We start from the raw sequence: 22,297 nt of genomic DNA on the forward strand, positions 1-22,297 counted from the left end.
GCAGTCAGGCTGTTCCGATTCTCGGAGTTCCCTGTACTGTCCCTGTGACACTTACTGAGGTGTAGTTTACCATGTACATGTGGGAACTTTGTGACCACTGAAGATGTAGATGGACTTACTTCCACCATTAATGCCATCAAGCGTCAAGCCTCTCTCCCCGTCAGCCCATGGGCCTCCCTGGGGAGGGAAATCTATAACGCTGCTGCCTACCAGGTAGCAGTGTGAGTGAATCTTATAGACTTGAAGGGGCCAGCCTGTTGTCGCATGGCAGCCTCACTAGGGCCAAGTGTCAGAGTCACTCCTTTATGTGTGAATTGGGAGAAAGTCACAGCAATTACTGAGGAACCTCTTGGGCTAGATTCTCAGCAGCAAACATGAAAATAAGAACCACCCACCAAACTCCTTACTACAAGGCAGAGCTCAGCAGTTTCCCAGCACTGTCTGGGAAATGTCTGTCGATGCAAAAAGGCTGGCATCCTGGTAGGGTCTTCATGAGGTTCAAAACAAAGAGCTGGCCACGCCAAAAGAATGTGTTCCCTTTTCCATGTCCCCTTGACTTCAGGACATTGGGGTCCCCAGGTCTTATGTGTGCAGATCCCAAATGTCCTTCTGGCCTGTGTTCACCAGTTTGCTGTGCCGGGCCAAGCTCTTGGCCAGAAGGTGGCAGCAACCTCTTAGCCTTGTCCCCTTTCCTCTGAGGAATGTTGGTTGCCCAGCAGTATTGTCTTCTGGCCCCTGAGTGAAGCCTCTGCCCTCGCAGGGGACAGGTGATAGTCTGCTCAGCTGCAGGGGGCTGCAGGCCAGCCAGTGGTGAAGCCTGGTTCAGACTTGCTCAGACAGTGAGCTGTTGCTTCCATGACTTTCCAGCTCAGGCCCTACCCTGTACTTAGGGTATCTGCCCCTAACAGCATGCCAGTGTTACACAGCCTTTCTTGCTTATAAAAACATACCCAAGACTCCAACCCACTACTAGTCCATTCTGTGTGCCGTCATGGCCAGTAGCCAACCCTAGCGGAAACTGTCACCTTTCTACCTAGCAGTTCCTTTTGTCCCAAAGTAGGGTATTTATGGACTCTGCTGCCCTACCCTGGCCTATCACCAGCTGCTGGCAAGCGCACCTTGTTCCCGCTGGCCATTCTTCCTGAGGTTCCACTCCTTGTCCTGCAGATATTGGCAGGCCTGTTTTTGTCCCCACCACGCCAATACCCTACGGGAAAAGGAGCTGGGACAACTGGCTGTTTGCAGAGCAGACCACAGGATAGAGCTGCGGAAACCGGCCCTCAGGGAGAGGTGCCGAGTCTGAGGACCTGGAGACCCTCCAAGCCCATTTGCCCCAGACATTTCAGGAGCCTCCCATCCAGTCCCATCTGAGCTCCAGCTTCAGGTGCCGCCCGCCAGCTTCCGCCGTCGACAGCGGGCTGGCGTGGGAGCTGCAGTGGGTCGGGCGCGGCCTCTCCCTAGCTCCCGCCCCCGGCGCGTCTCCAGCGGGCTCAGAGCTCGGCGAGGCGCTGGGACGGCGGGGCTCGGCTCTCGCCATGGCCCCCGGCCTCCCGCGGCGCGGTCTCTGGCTGCTGCTGGGTGAGTAACCCGGGCTGCAGCACCGGAGGTGACTTGGGACCGGGAGGGCAACACCTGAATGCACCACCTTACTCAGAGTGCGGGCTCCGTCAGGGCAGGAGAGCCTGTAATGCAGAGGTCTGTACCACCTAACGCTACCACGGAGATGGGACGACTTGGGCACATCAGCCAGCAGGCCATCTGAAGGCACCAGCAACTTTTGTCCATACAATGGACAGCTTGCTTTCCGGGAGGGATGGGAGTGCGCGGGTAGCTTCAGTTCTCAGGCAGGCGGGCTCCAAGCTGATGCAAGCTCCCAGAGCCAGCATCAGCTTACAGATGTGCTCAACTTCCATCAGAGCCACAGCTTAGGTATCTGAACACTATAACTGGAAACCTGACCGTCACGGACAGCAGTTGCTTGTTGAAACAGTTTCCATGGGGGCTTTGTTGTTGACCTGTTAACTTGGCACTTATGACTTAAAAAAAAAAAAAAAAAGAAGTGGCAGACTTGCTGGGTTTCTGTTTTAGAGTGTTTTAGAGTGCAGCCCAGGGGTAACCAACAAGAAACTGCCCATCTCACTTTCCTTGTCTGTAATACACGGAGAATGCTGCCAGGAGCCTGGACTGCCATACATATTGGACATATTCCAGGGACACAGCTACCTTTTAATGAAAGCAAAACAAGGGATGGCTGGTGTCCCTGGGAAGGCCTTGTGGCTTGATGGTTCTTGTGGTCTCTTCCCACACCCATGGTGTTGGTCAGACAGGCACCTGCTGCTCTGGCTCTGGTGATGGTAAAGTCTGGCCACAGGCACTGTTTATAGCCAAGGAAGCAGCTCAGTACAGTTTGGCCTGTCCATGGAGCCTGGGCAGGAACAGCACTGAGAGCCCTTCCATTTGCCCAGCAGATCTCACCCATTTGTAACCCTCACCAAGTACTGACAGGTCTGCAGAAACTATCTGTCTCTGGGTAATAGAATCTGAAGGTGGATCTGGCTCCTTACATGTCTTAGCTAAACTCACATGAAAAGCAAAACCTTATAATAATGTTGATGTCTTCCACTGTGCTAAGATCTTGGTTTGATGTGGGATTTTAGCTAGTTTCCTAGGAAATGACATTTCTATATTAGCAAAGCAGAGGGCTGGTTGAGCAATTTCTTTTTTAGAATAAGCAAATAAATAAAGGTTGCTTACCAGTGCACCAGTTGCACCCTGGAAGGCTTGTGTAAATAGAACACTATGTCTGACCAGACCTAAGGACCACATGTGTTTACCAGGAATAGGGTTCGTCTTGAAGTCCAATGTCCTGTGTGCCTGATGTATCCCTGAGTGGCCTGGCAATGTTGTCTTGGGAGAACAAACCCAACTTTATGAGGTTATCGGTGAATTAATGTCTTTGGAGCCCAGCTGTGATGAGCGGAATCTCTGAGCTCATACTGTTCTTCCCGGGCCCTGCTACTGGCCAGATCTCCTTGGTGATAGAGTCTGATATCCTGAATGGCTGTGTGCAAGGGTTTCTGTTTTCCCCTAAAGTATGCTAATCTTCAGGGCTAAGATTTTATCTGGGACAATTTTTTAAACAAGCTGGTTCTTTTCTTATTCTACCTGCTGGCTTTATTTGTAATTAAAAAAAATATCAGCAGATAAAGCATTTTTCTTTCTCCCTGAGTACCCTGTGTATGCTGTTGTGTTTATAGAAGGCTGCATACATTTTTTAAATGTTTCACGTGTAATCATCAAAAAGTTCCTCAGCAGTCAGAAAAGATGTGAGCCTGTGGTTATAAGGCAGACCAGCTTGGACAACTTTCGTGACTGCTTTGCAAGCTCCTTTTATTTTATTTTATTTTATTTTTTAAACTTCAACTGGGCATGCCAGCCACCTCTGACATGATCAGTTCCCAAATCTTCTGTATCGGAGAATACATGCCTCTCATCTATCATTCTGGGAACCTAGAAGGGGGGATTTGATAGTCTGGACTATTTGTTAAACTATATATAAACTACAAGTTTATAAATATTATATATTATATATAAACTATATATAAACTACAAGGAGCATCCCAGAAAGTCAGAGTGTGGCCGTGTTGCTGTTTTTGTCCGGACACAGTTCTAGCTGCAGAGTCCAGACCCAAGGGCTCCCACCTGCTGATCGAATCATCCTGCTTGCTTGCTATCACTGTGAGCTTAGAGGCAGAGGGGGACTCTTGGGTATTTTCCCTACTTCCCTGCACATATGCCGGGTCCGTGTGCGGATTGTCAGTCCAGCCCAGGGCTGCAGAACAGTGTTTCCATAAATGCTGGGCTACAGGGAACTGTAACATAGGGGAACATTTTCAGATGCAATCCTTACTTGGGGCAAATAGCTCATGGGAAAAGTCTCCGGTGGCTTCCCCACACACCCCAGAGTGAACCAATGCCATTGTTTCTGATCAATCCTAAACTGGCATCTGGTAGAGTGTGTGACGTGGGTACCGCATGTGCTATGAATTCCAGTGAAAATGCTGAGCCAGGGGATGGTTCCCCAAAGGCTCATCCTCTGGCAACCCTCCCTCAGGCTCACAGCCCTTCCTTCCTTAGATGCCATGTGTCCTCAGGGCTGTACTTCGGTGGGGAACTGGCTACCAGGATAGTTACAGGCTGGACAGTCAGTTTTCTTCTGGGGCCCAGGAGAAGGTGGGTCTGAGTACCAGTTGCCAGTGTGGTGTAGCCTGCAGGCCACAGGCTTTCTGTTCAGGAGTCAGAGGAACAGATGCACTCCTCATACCTTTTGAGCCCCAGTTGGAACCCGTTCTGGGAACCCACCAAGTCTGAGCCAAGTTTTCCAACCTTCTACATGTCCCATAGCTCAGAGGTCAAACAGTGGCAACACAGAGAGGGCTAGAAGCTGCTAAATAGCTCTCCTTAGCTGCAGCACAAGGCATGCCGGCTCCTGTGACAGAGTGATATGTCCCTAATGCCCCTGGTGCCAAGGTGGAGAAACGCCCCCTTGCGACCATGCAGTTGCCCCTATGCCCTTACCTCTTTATCTGCCTCAATCAGCCATCTGGTCAAAGTGCTTTTAAACTGCGATGGTGGCCCACACCTGTAATCCCAACCCTCAGGAAGCTGAGACAGAAGGGTTACAAAACAGACCAACTTGAACTACATCGGGAGACCTTGTCTCAAGTAATCAAAATATATCTTCAACATCAAAAATACTGCAGAACTGGGGAAGATGGTTCAGTAGGTAAAAGCATGGCTGTCCAAGTGTGGGAACCTGAGTTTGAACCCCCAGAACCCACATACAACAGACACGCAGCTCAAAGGTCTATCATTCCAGTGCTCTTGAGGGGCGATGGGAGACAAGGCAGTCTGGAAGCTAGTCTGTTGGATGCTGCAAAAAGGCAGCATCCACCTCAATCCAGGAAACTGGTAAATACCAATGCCTGAGGATGTCCTCTGATCTCCACATATCTGTGATCACACCAGTGCACATACACACAGACCACTTGCAACTAAGCAAGTGCAGATTGAAAACATGTAGTATAACAGTTATTATATTACACTATGCATAGTAAGCCACTACCAAGGTTATTAGAACAGTAGAACATCCAGGTTGGTGGTTTGTAAGTAAGCGCCACTCCATTTCCCATGAACCCATCGTGGTTCCCCATTATACCTTCCACTCTCTTGGACCTTGACTCACCAGGGATTCTGTAGTGATGTCCTCTGTGGCTAGACCTTTTGGGAGGAATAGTAATTTAATGGTAATGGCACTGAACTTAAGCATCGAAACATGCTGGTGTTGAGACCCTCTGCTCAAGAGTCCATCCGTCTGCATCTTCAGCCAGGGATTCATGGACTGGTTCTTTGGAGTCCTGTGCTTTTTTGTTTTGTTTTGTTTGACTGTTGCTACAAATGGAGTGTGCTCTCTCAATGCATTCCTGAGTGAAGCTGAGCTAAAACAAAACAAACAAACACAAACAAAAAAAAAAACCCACACTTTTAAAAACTGTATTCATATTTAAAAGTGTATTCATTTGCTTGTAAATGTGTGGGGGTGGGGGACAAGTGTGCCAAGGCTCACAACTGAAGGCAGAGGGCAACTTTCAGGAGTTGATGCTCAAGGTCCTCAAGCTTCCAAGCCATGTCCTAATGCCCAGCGGACACTCTGTGTGTCCTGGGTGGTGTCTTCCTTCTCTATGTGTTCCTCGTTTTGTATGTGAGCTCCTCCCGAAGCTTTCCAAATGGTCACTACAGCTAGGACTCCATCACTGCCTCCCAGGCTCCATGGGTTTTGGTTTTGGTTTGTTTGTTTTTCCCCCACACTGGAGTAGGGGGCCAGCCACAGCAGCCTTCCTCTGCTGAAGGCTGTGGTAGTAATTCTGCCTTTCTCCCATGGCACAGAGACAATTTATCTCCCCGTCTGTAGCGAAGAGGGCAGAAGGATGGAGGGTGCATCATCTTTCCGCGTATGAAATGTTTTGCCACATGAAGGAAGAACCGTTAACATGCGCAGAGCTGCTTGCCCTGCCCCCTGCTGAGAGTGATAATAGAGGCAGCCACAAGATGCTTCTCCCTCCAGGCGAGCAGAAGTCCTGAGGCCCCAGCTGCTCCTGCTCCTGGTACTGGTACCGGCCTCACCACTCTCCTCTAGAGCTTTATCACTAGGATTGAGGTCCCTTCCGCTTGGACCATGTCACCATCACCTATGACCCTCAGTACCAACACAGGCTGCTGGCAGGATGAGGTCCCTGGAGGACCTGAGAGTCCCTTCTCCCTGGGGACTGTAGCTGACCGCCTTGAGTTTTCCACAGCTGTCTTGCTGCTTGGGATTTTGTATCTTCTTTGCAGTGACACCTGTTGCTTGCCTAGGAATATGTCCATTTTCCACAGCATATTCTGCAGGTGGTCCCTGACTTACCATGGTTTGACTTAAGATCCCACCCCACCCCGTCCCCCCAATGATGCAGAAGCAATCCCCACGTTGTAGAACCCATACTTCAGATTCTGACTCTGGATCCTTTGCTGGATTAGCGGTTACTGATCTAGTCTCTCAAGCTGCAAGCATAGTCCTCGACCCTAGAGGACCAACCAACAGTGTAGCGAGCCCTTCGATAAATGCTATGACCAAAAACAACATGGAGAGGAGTGGACATATCCCTCACCTCATAGGCTCAGGCTGGCTCCACTCCACAGCCGCTGCTATTCTTGGCAGCCATCCCAAAGGGCTGACATCTCCAAAATGCTCCATCTCCAGTGTGACTGAGTCTGCATCTTTACTGGTAGCCTCTCCCAGCCTCTCTTCTGGGACTCCAGCCCTGCCACGCAGGGCCAAGCCTCAGCTGTTCTCCATGACGCCTTCATGCCTTCCAAACCGGTACCACCTGGCTGACTCATACACTTTACCAAGTTCAGCTGCCAGCGCGAGACACAGCCTCAGCCCCCTCTGGACCACAGCTTCTGTGTGCTGACCCTGAGGAAATACTCCCAGATGTACAGTCCTCCATAATGGTGATCTCTTCTTAATCACTGCCAATTCCGCAGCTCCAGCATCTGCGGCCTCAGCAAAGCAAAGGTTTCACTTCAGTGGTTGGGGGACTCTTGCTCATCACAGCTGATCCTCGAGCCTCATCTGACCAGAACCATGGTTTTGTATTTCGAAATATTAAGAGTCTTGCTTCCCTCTGAAACTTCACAAGCCAAGCATTTATCATCTGTGCTGCTCCTACATTTATCTTTTTGTTTCTCAGAGCAGCTCCCTGAGCTCCGGACACCCAGTGGCTTTTCCAGACCAAAGATTTCCACAGTCGTCCCCCAAATACGTGGTCATGTCTGTCATAGCAATATTCTACTCCTGGTACCAATTTCTATCTTTGTTAGGTTTCTACTGCCGTGATGAAACACTGTGGTTAAAAACAACTTGGGGAGGAAAGGGTTTGTTTCATCTTCCAGCCTACAGTCCATCATTTAGGGAAGCCAGGCAGGAACCCGGAGGCAGGAACTGAACACGGGGGGCCATGAAGGAGTGCTGCTTATGGGCTTGCTCCTCATCACCCTTTCCAAACAAGGACCCAGGTACCCAGAACCACCAGCTCAAGGATGGCAAACCTCCCACATCAATCATAATCAGAAAATCCTCTACAGGCGAGTCTGGTGGGGGCACCTTCTCATTTGAGGAATCCTCTTCTCAAATGACTCTAACTTGTGTCAATCTGACATAAAACTAGGGAGCATGGCTGATGTTTCATCCCTGTGGCAAAATCCCTGACACAGCCAACTTAAAGGAAGAAGCATTTATTGTGGCTCAGGCTTTCAGAGGTCTTAGCCTGCGGTCACTTTCAGCCTGTGGACGGTGGTGAGACAGAATATGGAGGCATTTTTGTGATAAACACAGCTGTCCAGCTCATGGCAAACAGGAGGCTGAGGGAGAGGAGGAGGAAAGGGCCCAGGGACAGGATCTAGCCCCCTGAGGATCCACTCCCTTCAAAGTTTCCATCAACTCCCAAGAGTCTGTCAAAATAGCAACCCATCACTGCCACACCCAAAAGCCATTCCTTGGCACTGCAGCGTCAATCATCAGGACATTCCACATCCAAACTCTAGCACCGAGGTTAAGGCATTCTCTCTTCTGTGACAATTGCAAGTTACTATGTCCTCCATCTATAAAGCTACAAGTCCATTGTACATCTAGGAGTGCTGTGTAGGCGGTCATTCTTTAACTCCTTCCTTATTTGTGGGTGTTTGCCTTTCTTGGTCCCATCTTGTGAGCTGGCCAGCAGCTTTATGTTTCAAGACAGACACTACCTGGTATTCTTAGTGTTTTTCCCTCTGAAGATCACCTGATCGATTTTCTTTGAATGCCTTACCCATTTGTGTAAGTGAGCATGCCCAGTCAGTCCTCTGTCTGATTGAATTGGGTGAGATTTTGTCTGGTTTGTGTCCGCGGTTGGCATCTTCAGAATTTTCTGTTTGTGGTTTCTGTTTCCTCTTTGACACAGAAAGCATCTGGAAAACAGTTTTTAAAACTCCCAGAGGCTGTCAGGCTTTGGGGATCCCAGACAGTCATTACTGGTTTTATTGCACCATGGTTGGGAGACAGATCTGCCATAGCCTCCCACTTACAGTGACCTGGAGGTGACTTCTTACCTCTACACATTGACTTTTGTGACCAGCCATAGCCACTAGGAAGAACATAGAAGTTTTGTGTTGGTTCCTGTCCTATAATTAAACCCCCAGCTACTGGGAGTCTTAAAAAACTGTTTTCCAAATGCTTTGTGTCAAAGAGAAAATAGAAACCACAAACAGAAAATTCTGAAGATGCCAACAGTGGGCACAAGACAGAAAAAAGTTCACAGAATTCAGCCAAGCAGAATTCTGACTGGGCACGTTTGCAGACTGGGCACAAGCAGACAAGGCATTCCTTGTGTTAGGGTTAAAAAGTTAGTCTTCTGTCCTTGTTCACTTCTGTCCTTGTCCAGATCGGTGAGCTTTGTAGAGCCCACACTTAGGAACTACCCATTCTTCCTGTCACTACGCCTGTGCAGGAGACAGATGGGGGCTTGTGCACACAAAGCCTGACAGTCCCTGCAGCACGGAGCTCAAAGCACCGTCTCTGCTCACGTGTTCCTTTTGATGTTTTATTTTCAGTTGTGCTTATCTTAGTCACCGCTCTCTGGAGGAGCAGAACAGATAGAATGAATGCATGTCACGATGGGGGACTTTCTAGATTGACATGCACTACAGGTGTTGGGTAGTGCAGCAACAGCCTACTGTGTACCTGCAGACTGAGCACCTGCAAACTACTCGGTCCACAAGGCAAGGCTGGAAGCCTCAACAGTCCCAATCTGGTGCCGAAGGCCTGGAGAATCCCTGGAGAGCCCTTGGTCTTCTATCCACATCGGAAAGCCAAAGAAACTGGAGTCTGATGTCAGTGAAAGGTGGCAATAAGGGCAGCAACAGCAGAGTAAATGCACTCGCCAGCAAGAAGGAAAGGCAGGCCAGCAAGCAGTGGCCTCTTTATATCTGGGCCACGGCTGGAAGGTGTTGCCCACTCTGAGGGGAGGCTAATCCCTTTCAAAAACAAACAAAACCCCCCACCCAGACCTTCCCATAAGCACATCTTAGTTGATTCCAGATCCAATCAAGTTAATTAACCAAGTTCCCTAAAATATGTCTGAATTCACTTTCAAGAGTGCAATTACGTGTACTAAGAATTTTCATAGAGTCTTCATCCCAGACTCCTCCAGAACCACTGAAAATCTGTCCTTGTTAAACACTAACCACTGACTCCCTCTTCCTCCATCTCCCAGCCACTGGCAGCCACCACTCTATTTTCTCTCTCTCTGATTATCTTAGTTAGGGTTTCTGTTGCTGTGAAGAGACACCATGACCACGGCAGCTATTATAAAGGAAAACATTTAATTGGGGCTGGCTTACAGTTCAGAGGTTTAGTCCATTATCATCATGGCAGGGTCACGTAGGCAGACATGGTGCTGGAGAGTTCCACATCTTAATCTGAAGGCAACAGGAAGTAGACTGACATGGTCATTGATTGAGCATATGAGACCTCAGAGCCCACCCCCACAGTGACACGCTTCCTCTAATAAGGCCATACCTATTTCAACGAAGCTACAACCTCCTAATAATGCCACTCCCTACGAGCTTATGGGAGCCAATGACATTCAAGCTGCCACAATGATTTTAACCACAGTGGTCCCTATGGAATCAAATTGTGGAATTTCTCCTTCAGCATACGTTCTCAGGGTTCATCCTTGAGTCAAGTCTTCCTTCCTCTGGAAGGTCAGCTAGAATCCCACTGCATAGACATACCACACCCTGATTATTTCTCCATCCAAGGAAAAGTGGGTCAGCTTCTTGGTTCCCGCTGGTCATGTGGTGTGCAAATGCCTCTTTCAGGTCTCTGGAATATTCGCTCAGAACAGGGGGTGCTGCATCCCATGGCAATCTTACCTCCGGTTCTTTAAGGAACCACTGTTCTGTTTTGCACCACAGTCATGCCATCCCACACTCTTGCCAACAGCTCACAGAGCCTCCTTTCCCTCTCCCCTTGTCCTCGCCAGCAGTCTCTGTCATCTGATTTTGCTGTCACAGCAGCCTTCCTGAAGGCTCCATTCATTACTATCCAGGTGAAATTAACACTTTGTCAGGGACCATATTGAGCTTTTAAGTCTTACATTACTGGAACATTCCACTGCCCATCTTTGGGGTGTTCTGGAATCCCTTGGTAGTGGTGGCAGCTCTTCTTTGAACCTTTTAAAAAGTTTTTTACAGTTTTTTTTAGATTTGTACACATTTTTAATTAAAATAGAGTGATATCACTTTCCCCTTCCCCTTTCTCCCTCCAACCCCTCCCATGTCCTCCCACTTCCAAATTCATAGCCTCTTTTCTTATTTTTGTTGTGTGTGTGTTTACTGTATATACGTATGTAAATACAACCTACAGAGTCTAACTTTGGGGTGTGTGTGTGTGTGTGTGTGTGTGTGTGTGTGTGTGTGTGTGTGTGTGGTATGTGTGTCTTGAAGTATCACTGTGTATTAGATAACCAGAAAAGGAGTTTGTCCTGCGAGAGGCTAATTCTCCCTCTCCCAGCAGTATTCTGACTTCTCCAAGGATCCAGAGGACACAGTCTACTTGCTTGCCTGGGTCTGGTGACCTTGGCTAGCTACTTCCTATCTCTCGTGTCCTCATCAGAATGAAGGTATCACAGGCTCACATCCCTGGGATAATTGTGAGGATTCTGAGGTCCCTATGCAGGACCATGTGGGACCTGAGGCACCATCAGCATTCTCTGTGCTTGGAGTTTATTATGATATTTTCTATTTCTCATTACTACTTCTAGGGGACATCCTGTCTTTTCCTTTCTTTCTTTGTTTCTTTTTTCTTCCCCCCTCCCTCCTTTTCTCCCTCCCTTCATTCCTTCCTTCAGTTTTTTTGACACAGGATAGGAATTTTTTTCCTGACTTCTTTCACAAGTTGATTATTGTTGTACTGGGAGGCTACTTTTTTTTTTTTAATGTTGATTTTGCTTCCCAGTGCTTTGCTACAAGTATAGGTAAGATCTAAGAGTTTTCTGGGGGAATCCTTATGGTCTTTTAAGTATAGGATCATGTCAGGCTGCCACAGGTAAGGATGCTTAGGCTTTTCTATCTACATCTTTATCTCTTTTATCGATCTAGCTATGACATCAAGTTTCATATTGAACAAAAACAGTTAGATGAACGCTGCTCATAGGCATTTGTGTACAGTGTTTGATCTCCGGATCCCACAAAGTGTCTCGAAAGAAATTACCCTAAAAGTTCTCCTCTGACCTCCATACACAACCTTTGCACAAATGCATGCATGCATGCATGCATTGGCACATGCTTGTATGTGCGTGTGTGGGTGTGCATATGCTTTGCCTGCATGCATCTTCACATGGCATGTGTATACACACATAGACACAAAATAAAAAAGAGTGGGCATATTTGCCTCATTCTGATATTGGAGGAGATGCCTTCAACTTCCCTGTCTATATTTTGCTGTACACAGCCTTTATCATGTTAAGATCGATTCCTTCTGTTCCTAGTTTCTTTATGAAGCCATGCTGAACTTCCTCAAAGGTTGTTTCTGCATCTACTGAGCTGATTGGGTGATTTCTGTCCTTAAGTGTGTTTCTATGTTGTGTCAATTTATTGGTTTGCATATGCCGAACCAACCTTTTATCCCTGGGTTAACTTGATCATGGAATATAATCTTAGTGTGTTCTTGAATTCTATATGCAGGATTTTGGTTTTTGTTTGTTTGATTTGGTTTTTCAAGGCAGAGTTTCTCTGTGTAACAGCCCTGACTGTCCTAGTACTTGCTTTGTAGACCATCCTGGCCTTGAATTCATAGAGATCCACCTACCTCTGCCTCCTAAGTACTGGGATTAAAGTCAGCTATATGCAGGTATTTTATTGAGCATTTTTATGTCTATCAAGGAAATTGAACTATAGTTTTATTTTATTTTGAGATAGGGCCTCACTATGTAGCCCTTGTTGGCTTGGGTCTCACAGAAACCCACCTGCCTTTGCCTCCCAGGTGCTGGCACTAGAGGTGTGAGCATCCAGTGGGTCTGCCCAACAGGTATGCAAAAGTGTATTGTTCAGTCTAAGGAGTTGTGTAGATTCTGTGGTTTATCTTGCTATTTATTTCTGGTTTTATTCCAGTATTATCTAATAATATAGTAGAAGTCTCAGTTCTGTTATATTTGTTAAGACTTGCTTTGTGGCCTCGAGGGTGGTCTAATTTGGACACAGTCCCTCAGGCTGCTGAGAAAAGATGCCAGACAGACCTCTTTAAAAAGTTGGATTGCCAACATGTCAAACGATGAGAACCCTTTGTTCTCCTGGAACTGTGTAGGATGAGTCTTAGGGTTGGCAGAGCCACCCACACAAATGGAAGATGCCCTGAAGACCTGGTTAGGGGCAGAGACGGTGCAGAAGATTGTTATCTGCGACCTCGTTCTCATCATCACTGAGGGTAGTGGAGTGAAAATGTTGTTCCCGGTGCCTGGTCACTGCTGGGCATCACTGTGATATGGCAGCGGCCATCATCTCCTGGGACGCTCCTACTCTCAGAACCTCTGAGGACAGAGATGATCCTAGCCCTGGGAGTTGCTGCTGTCTGAGAGGCCCTGAGTCCACAGGGCTTCTGAGGCAAGCGTACTCCAAGATGATGGCCAGCACCGCTCCTCCTGATGTCCCAGACCTGTGGTAGCTTCCATCCGTGTATGATGCTATTTATGCTCACTTGGGGGCATTTTCCGGTAGTAGAGAGAAGGAGCCAAGCTTTGGTATGGAATTCTTAAGTTATGCACAGCCTAAGGGAGCGCCTGTCCTGACAGGCAGCTGAGGGAGCCATATTGCCTCAGTCTGGGTTTCAGAAGATAGCATTTGCCAGCATGCAGAATGGGTCCTTTGGCTCCAAAAGGTGAGTTTAAAGCTTGGGGCATTTTCTCATTTACTGTTACCTATCCTTGAAGAAAGATTAGGCCCTGTTTCTGACTACAAAATGAATGCTCCCCAGATCTGCCTGCAAAACCGCCCATGGCCACAGTGTGGGTGTGGGCTCTGCACTCTCCAAGGCGGCAAAGGATGCCTATAGCAGAGGGTGATGGTCCTGGGCATTGCAGGGCCCCCTTTAGGAGGTGGAGGGGTGACTTGAGGAAAATGGAAGGTGCAAGGGCCAGGCCAGGTAGGCTCAGCTCTGCAGCCAGACCAGGGTGACACTAAAAAAGCCAGGAGATGTTGGTCTTGAAGGCGATAGAGCGGGGAGTGTGAAGGGGACACAGTTGGTCCTTCCGGTCCCCACCCTCTTAGCGCCTTTTTCCCACAGGAGACAGCGCAGGCTCTCCAGGGAACTGGCTCTGTGTGTATCTCCTGATTCTCCGGCCCCTTCGCAGGAGCCTTGGAAACACCAGGTCTCTGAAGCAGATCTCCTCTGTGCTGACATCAGTGCACGTTGGGTTCTAACAGATGTCACCCAGAACCTTTCCTGAGGCATCCGCTTCTCTGGCCTAAAATGGACTGTTCCAGAACAGGAAGGAAGACCACAGGCGCTCTTGCCCCTCTGCTGCCAGGGATGCCCTCATGGCCCTGGTTTCCATCCGTGGCAGTGTTCCTTGACAGCCAAGTGTGGGTATCTCAGGCGTTTGATGAAAATGAATGTGCCACCCGCTGAGTGCCGGGGAGGACAACCTGTGTGTGAGTCAGAAATGAGCGGGAGGTGAGACATGGCAAAAGTACTTCAGAGAAAGGAGTCTTTGCCCCCTCACCATAAGCACCCAGGATGTGGTTGTGGCTGTGGAGGGTGGGGTGGCTTCTTCAGGCTTTGGGCAGCTGAAGGAGGACAGCTTGGAGCATAGAGTTCATGGGAGGAGAGGTCAGATGAGGCCCAGGCCAAGTCCGGGTGCCAGGAGCCATAAAGTATAGGGGACAGATGGAGAGAGGACTCTTGACACTCATAAGAGACTACGGATCGCATCCAGTCTCAGGAGCTCGCTATGTACCTGCTGCTCCCTGTCTACCACAGGAAGGCTTCCACGGGAGATCCTGAGGGACAGGGGTGACAGGTTACCCCTTCTCCAGTCTCCCTTGATACTGTCATAGTCCCCAAGTGTGCACAGCTGACTCGAAGTCCCCAGGTGGACTCACTGTGCCCATATGGCCTGGGAATACGCACACCGAGCTTCTGCATGAGTTCACGTGGGCATGGAGACTTGCTGAGGAGTGGAGATGGGGTCTTGCTGCCTTCTGAGCATCCCTGGGCTCTGGGTGGCGGGGGGGGGGCAGAGCAGTGAGGAAAACCTTGATGTCCTCCTGAGATTGGAAGCTAATGAGATAAGGCTTTCTCCCATCCCACATTTCTGTGGTGGGGACCAACAAGGATCCCACAGAGCCCTATGCAGTCCTGGATCCCTCTGAGCCCCTGCCAGGGATAGGAAATGGCCAGACTGGTGAATGGAGTTGGACCCTATTGGGAGAAGATGCCCAAGCATGAGCTGGGAGAGGGAAGACTAGCAGGCTAGCAGCCAGACTCTGAGCAAAGGATTTGATGACTGCACTCCCAGCTTCCTTCAAAGAGGCTGAGAATGGACTGTCCATCCAAAGAGACCTTGCAGAGGTGAGGGGAGCAGCCAAGGGAAGATGCCTTCTCCTCTAGCTCTCGTCTACCACAACTGGTATTGAAATAGGTCACCTTTGAGTTTGTGCAACATGGAGCTTGGGGGATCATTTTTGATCTTGTATTTTCATCAGACTAAAGAGGAAAGGCACAGTTCACATTGCAGTTTGGCAGCTTGGTTTATGGTTGCCAAACACCCAGGCACAAAGAGTATGCCCAGGGACTGGGGAGTGTGTCGCAGCTCCAGGTGCCAAATTAACAAAGTGGGCCAGGACCCTCTTCTGAAGCCCCCCCCCCCGCCCCTGGGGCAGCAATGGCTCCTCCCTTCATGTTTGGGGCACTGCCTGACTGAGGCAGCCCTTCCACTTGGAGGCAGGCCTGAGTTCAGTCCAGCAATCTATGCCTGCTGCCTAGGTTTCCATAGCTAGACAGGTGTTAGGAGAAACACACTGGGGGACGAAACAGCATGAGGCCAATGTCTGGCGCCAATGCCCAGGGTAAGCTTGGAGAAAATGGAGGCCAGCAGCAGCAGCAGCAAGTGCATCCAAGGGCCTGGTGGGTCCCATTGTCAGCGGGTGGGGCCTTCACAAACACACACAGTGACTAAAGAAAGAGTCCATTAGGAGCCTTGGGCACAATGGTATTAGTTTAACTTATCAATCTGACACAACACAGAAATTACCTTCTACATTGGGTTGACCACAGGCATGTCTGTGTGTAGCTGTCTTAATAAAGTTAATTGATGCAGGATGACTCATCCACCATTCCCTAGGCAGAGGGTCCTGAACTATGTAAACGTGGGGAAGCTGAGCAGAGCTCTTGCCCATGGATGCGATGTGCTAACTTCCTTCCTCCCTGAGTTGCTTTTGTCGGGATATTTTATCACAACATAACAAGTATGGATGTTGTCTCCTGATCACACAGACCCACATCTCTGATGCTCGTGGCCCCTGGGCTGGGCTGGTGATGGGTGGGGAAGCAATGGGAGAGGCTGCCTACCAGGAAGGAGATGCAGTAGGTAACCCCCCGGATGGTCTTTTGCAGCTCACCATGTCTTCATGGTCACTGCCTGCGGGGACCCTGACTATGGTACTCTCATCCAAGAGCTGTGCTTCTCCCACTTCAAGGAGGACATGGAAGCCATCGGGAAGACTCTGTGGTGTGACTGGGGGAAGACCATAGGGTGAGTCCTGTTGGGAGGGGAGGGGCCTGGGAGGCATGCCCTCTCCTTCATATTGGGGCATCATGCCATGACCTGGGGAAAAACCAGAGTCTAAGAATACAGGGTTGAGGGCAAACGGAGTACCATGAGGTGGACATGAGCATGAGTGTGGGAGGAGCTGGTTCCTCAATGGCTGTCCAGGTAGCCATGGGTACCAGGGGAGCACGAGATGGAGGGTTCACATTAGATGCCCAAAACAACCAAGTGGAGGCAGTTGCGCCCCATTCAGTGGCAGAACCCATAGTGACTGTCTTGTGAACAGAAGCCAGGCATCCTGGGAACCTCCCTGCTGGCTCCTTCCATCCTGTTGTCAAGCCAGGGCTGTCCTCCCCATCTCCCTGCCCAGCCCACTCTGGTCAGGGTTCAGAACTGCAAGGGTAGGCTGTCACTGCAGGGGTGGCCCATAGCCCCACCAAGGGGGGCATCCACTGAACCTCTCCCCTGTCAAACTCAGATTTCCGTCTCAAAGGCCCTAATTCTGACCACAGTGTTTGCTCACCATCTCTCAGGCCCCAGTCACCCTGCAGTAGGCTTGGAGGTTCTCCCAGGCAAGGCCTTTCCACCAGCAAGAGCAAGGATCAAAGCTTGATGTGTCCATGGTGCATTTTCTTGGCTTTGTTTCATTGTGTAGGGTCTGGAGTATCCTGGGGCGCTAGTGGGTAAGTAGGTGAGTGTAGGTGTGTGTGCGTGTGTGTGTGCGCGTGTGTGTGCGTGCGTGTGCGTGTGTGTGTGTGTGTGTGTGCGCGTGTGTGTGCATGTGTGTGTGTGCATGTGTGTGTGTGTGCGCGCGTGTGTGTGCATGTGTGTGTGTGCGTGTGTGTGTGTGTGTGTGTGCTGCCTGCTCCATCTGGGGGATTAGAGTATTACAGAACCCAGGTCTAGAAGCTATACCCTCAGTAAGTGTTCAAGAGATGAGCATTAGAGATGAAGATAGCCTTTGACTCCTGGCCATAGAACAGAAAAAAGAGGTCAGCTTCTGCAGTGCAGGGAGTCAGGGCAGGAATGCCAACGAGAGAGAGAGAGAGAGAGAGAGAGAGAGAGAGAGAGAGAGAGAGAGAGAGACAGAGAGAGGGAGACTGTCTTTTCTGGGAATTGGCAACACTCTTCTAGAAACTCAGATATTACTATTGCTACTGCTGCCGCCACCACCACCACTGCAGCAGTCTCCTCCTTCTCTTCCTCCTCCTTCTCTTCCTCCTCCTTCTCTTCCTCCTCCTTCTCTTCCTCCTCCTTCTCTTCCTCCTCCTTCTCTTCCTCCTCCTTCTCTTCCTCCTCCTTCTCTTCCTCCTCCTTCTCTTCCTCCTCCTTCTCTTCCTCCTCCTTCTCTTCCTCCTCCTTCTCTTCCTCCTCCTTCTCTTCCTCCTCCTTCTCTTCCTCCTCCTTCTCTTCCTCCTCCTTCTCTTCCTCCTCCTTCTCTTCCTCCTCCTTCTCTTCCTCCTCCTTCTCTTCCTCCTCCTTCTCTTCCTCCTCCTTCTCTTCCTCCTCCTTCTCTTCCTCCTCCTTCTCTTCCTCCTCCTTCTCTTCCTCCTCCTTCCCTTCCTCCTCCTTCCTCTTCCTCCTCCTTCTCTTCCTCCTCCTTCCTCTTCCTCCTCCTTCCTCTTCCTCCTCCTTCTCTTCCTCCTCCTTCTCTTCCTCCTCCTTCCTCTTCCTCCTCCTTCTCTTCCTCCTCCTTCTCTTCCTCCTCCTTCTCTTCCTCCTCCTTCTCTTCCTCCTCCTTCTCTTCCTCCTCCTTCTCTTCCTCCTCCTTCCTCTTCCTCCTCCTTCCTCTTCCTCCTCCTTCCTCTTCCTCCTCCTTCTCTTCCTCCTCCTTCTCTTCCTCCTCCTTCCTCTTCCTCCTCCTCTTCCTTCTTTCCTAGTTTCTTGTCTTTAGCCTCAAAAGGAAAATCTGGGTCAAGTTCACACTGTACCACCTGAGCAAAACACTGTTCAAATGATCCATATATCGTCCGCATACGGAGCTAAGTGGAGTTTTACCTAGCGCTTGAGGCGGCAAAGGAGACATGCAATATGAAGGCAGAGACACCAAGTCTCCTTCCCAGATCTAGACCCTTGACATCTACAGGTCATGGGAAGTCAGTGTTGTCAGCAGAAACCCCTCAGTTCCCTGGGAAGCTATCTGGGCAGCAGTTACCACCACACGGCAGAATTGCTGTCTGCAGCTGAGCTCACGGGAACCCAGTTCTGTGGCCTCCAAACCATGTAATCTCGTCAGCTACAAGCTAGTGAAACCCAGAGGTCTGCCTAGACTTTCCTCTCATAGCACAAGGAAGGGATTCGTGATGGATGAACTGTGACCCAGCTGTGACAGGCTGCCTGGTGTCTGAGAAGAGTCTGTAGCTGGCTGAGGCCATTCCACAGAACAGGGTTTTCTCCATCACCAAGCACAGTACGCAGTAGATGTGCAGTCTCGATGCCCTTTCTTCCAGTGCCCGAGAGAAAAGAGAGGGAGTCCTGGGGGACCCACGGACAGGAAGAGCAGTGGGACGGGAAGTTTCCCTCGGGAAGATATCCAGGGCAAAGGGGGAGCCAGTATCATACGCAAAGAGCATGCTTGATGATGTCTTCAGAGGCACAGGCTCAACTGGGCTCCCGCTGAAGGCCAGGCATGTCCCGTGGGATGATAAGCCCCTGGTGTGAGCTCCAGAGCCTCCCTTCTGGAGGGAGGCTAGACAGCATGGGGTGCAGAGCACAGGTTCAGGGGGTGGGACCCACTTTCCCTCCTGAGCCTGGGTTCAGGCTATCTCCCCCCTCGAGCCCTCCCTGACCTGCAGAGGCTCCTCTTACTAAGTGAGGGCAGTGACCTTGTCTTTCCCTGCTCTCTGGAGACAGAGGCTTTGCCTCCTTCCCTGTGAGATCCTTTGCCCCAGCAGGGTCTGTGGTCCATGCACACTTGAAGACAGTCTCTACCTAGAGAGCCGAAAATGGGAAAGTTAGTTCTATGTTGTTGCTATGATAAAATAACCTGACGGAAAGCAACTTAGGGGAGGAAGGGGCTTATTTGTCTCACAGTTCCAGGACACAGTGATCACTGTAAAAAGTCAAGGCAGGGACTTTACAGCCTGCTCACATCACGTTCACAGTCAGAGCAGAGAGAAAAGAACGCACGCATGCTCTCTTGCTCACTTGCTTACTTGTGCTTGACTCAGTTTCCTGTTCTTAGACAATTCAGGGTCCCCTGCCTACAGAATGGTTCCTCCCACAGTGGGATGAGTCTTATCACGTCAATTAACAATCCAGAAATTCTCCATGACAGGCCAACCTATTCTGGTCCATGCCCCAGTTAAGACTCTGCTCCCTGGTGGTTCTAGATTGTGTCAAGTTGATGGTTAAAACCAATCATCGTAGCACAAGATGTCTGCAAATATGGTGCAAAACTAAGGTTTGAATTATGCACCAGTGCTCCATCTCCTCTGTCCAAGCCCAGGATGGAGAGTTGTCCCCAGCTCAGATGGGCTATAAGCTTAGGCCCTTTAGCGCAGGACCTACATCCCTATAGACTCAGGTGTCGAGAGACTCCCAGGTAAACCTCACAGGGAGGATGGGCCTTTTTCCATCATCTTATTCCTGTGCCCTTTCTGGGCTGCTTGGAGACATCTGGCCTCCTCTTCTAAACTGAGGAATGAATCAGGAGTTGGGAAAGGAGAAGGGACAGGTTGTTAAAATCAGAACAGCCTGTTCTTTGGACTAATTGGCTTTCTGCCCCAGCTGAGCAGTTTGTATTTAAATGAAAGTTGCATTTATTATGATCCAGGGAAGACACAGTAGTGCCCTGAGGAAAAGCACTCACTGCCTACGCCACATCCATCAGTGATTGCTCGTACATGCAGACTGACAGCGAGGGGAAGCCAGGTAGAGATGACAGAGACTTGGGTGTGGTGGCACAAGGATGTTCTGAAGAAGCAGGGGCCATGGGCTATAGATGTGAAATAGGAATAGGAATGATTAGCACCTGGCCAAGGAGAAGCGACCACGGTCAGAACCTCGGCGTTGTGCAGCTGGGAGAATTCACGTCACAGCCGTATCTCAATAGATCATCTCAGGCCTGCAAGCTCCAGGTCTGTGATTTACAATGATAGCCCCAATCGTGTTCCTGCCCTCATCTCTGGAACCTGTGAGCCTGTTAGGTTCCACGGTGAGGGAAGTTACATTGCAGGTGGAACTGAAGACAGGAGCCAGATATCTACAATGTGCAGAGATCATTTTGGATCACTCAGGTGGGCAGGGTTAATCCAGGCCCCCCTAAATTGATGCAGGCTCTTGGACTGCAGGACTTTCAAACTGGCTTTTGCTCTTTGCTAATGTTGGTCCTTGTCTGAGCACTTCCTTGCCTTCCCAGATTTATCTTTTAAGGCCCAGGCTAGGAATCAGCCATGTCTCCAAGGACCCTTCATTACTTCTATCAGGGTGTGACATTTAGGAACCCAGATATGCATATTAGAGCTCCCACATAGACAGCCCCATACTGTGCACACGCATACATTTGTGTACACATGCAGACACGGGATTAGAAGGAACCAGTGTAACTGCACAGGCTTGCAAGGAAACATGGTTAGCTCCTCTTTGTAGAGACTTTAAGAACTGGCTTATGGGGTTCGGGAGATGCTCAGTGGGTAGGAGCCCTTGCTGTGCCAGCGTAAGCACCTGATTTTGGGATCTCCGGGGCCTCCCTGGAAAAGCCACACATGGCTGCACATACTTGTAATCCAAGCACTAGAGGGAACAGAGCCAGGGGGATTGCTAGGACTTCCTGGCTGCTGGCTGAGCTGGTGGAAGAAACAGAAAGAAACCCAGGCTCAGTGAGAAGCCTTGCTTCGAAGGAGCTAGTGGGACAGCAAGAGAGGAAGACAGCTGTCTGCTCAGGCCTCTGGGTTCGCGTACACGCAGACACGGGAACAAAAATAATAACAATTTCAAAACCAAGAATCGGAGGGCTGGAGACATGGCTCAGTGGTTAAGAGCACTTGTTGCTCTTCTAGAGGGTCCAAGTCAGGTTCACCACATCCACACCGGGAAGCTTATGACTGCCTGTAATCCCAGCTCCAGGGGATCTGACCTTTTCTGGCCTCCTTGGATACCCATATATACATGGCATACACGCATACACACACAAACACACTCCGCACACACTCACATACACACAAATACACACACATAAGCACACACACACACAAACACACACTCACATACACAAACACACATGCATACACACATACACATGAAAGAATTGGCCTACACCGTTGCGGTTTGACAGAATCCACTGGGCAGGCAACAGGCTGAGAATGTCTTACAATAGGGCTTGCAGTTACATGGACTGTAAGCCTCAGAGTTGAATTGCATCCTGGTCCCACACATCACCAGGATTACTCACTGGATTGTGGATGCTAGGCATACTCCCCAGATTCCCTCAACAGCATCCAGACTGGTGATTGGTTTTACTAAATGGGTGCTAGGCTTGGCCATGTGAACACACTGGGTGAAGTAAGAGCTCCCTCCTTCCCTCCACCCTCATTGCCCTCTCCTGTTTCCTTCCTGTGTGTTTCAAGACAGGGTTTCTCTTTGTAGCCCTAGCTGTCCTGGAACTCGCTCTGCAGACCAGGCTGGCTTCAAACTCACAGAGATCTACCTGCCTCTGCCTTCTGAGTGCTGTTGGGATTAAAGGAATGCTTAACAGCAACATGCATTTTTTTTTTTTAACTTAGTCGAGTTTGTCACTGTTCCTCATGGCTGAGTTCAAATCGAGGCTAGAAAGCCCTTCCTTACACTGCCTGTTCTTTGAGCTTATATAGTTCTGCTGGCTGCAGCTACATCCATGCTACATAGGCCTGGCTGGCCTTGAACTTGTGGTGATCGTCTCAGCTCTGCCTTGAGTG

At 49.7% G+C, this 22,297-nt stretch overlaps 1 protein-coding gene across 2 annotated transcripts in view; it reads left to right on the top strand.

Annotated features, from left to right (window-relative positions):
- Positions 1–1,054: 1,054 nt before the first annotated feature.
- Ramp1 (receptor activity modifying protein 1) overlaps positions 1,055–22,297 on the top strand; it is a 43,188-nt gene continuing 21,945 nt past the window's right edge. The window contains exons 1-2 of one of the 2 annotated variants that reach the window (XM_051190783.1): positions 1,055–1,384; positions 16,250–16,388. In XM_051190783.1, the coding sequence (XP_051046740.1) occupies positions 16,264–16,388 (125 nt within the window). In that variant the 5' untranslated portion in view covers positions 1,055–1,384; positions 16,250–16,263. Of the gene's footprint in view, positions 1,385–1,406; positions 1,579–16,249; positions 16,389–22,297 lie in introns of those variants that run through there. The other variant, XM_051190782.1, reaches the window with a different exon arrangement.

This window comes from Phodopus roborovskii, unplaced genomic scaffold, assembly GCF_943737965.1.
Source record: "Phodopus roborovskii unplaced genomic scaffold, PHOROB, whole genome shotgun sequence".
NCBI lineage: Eukaryota > Metazoa > Chordata > Mammalia > Rodentia > Cricetidae > Phodopus > Phodopus roborovskii.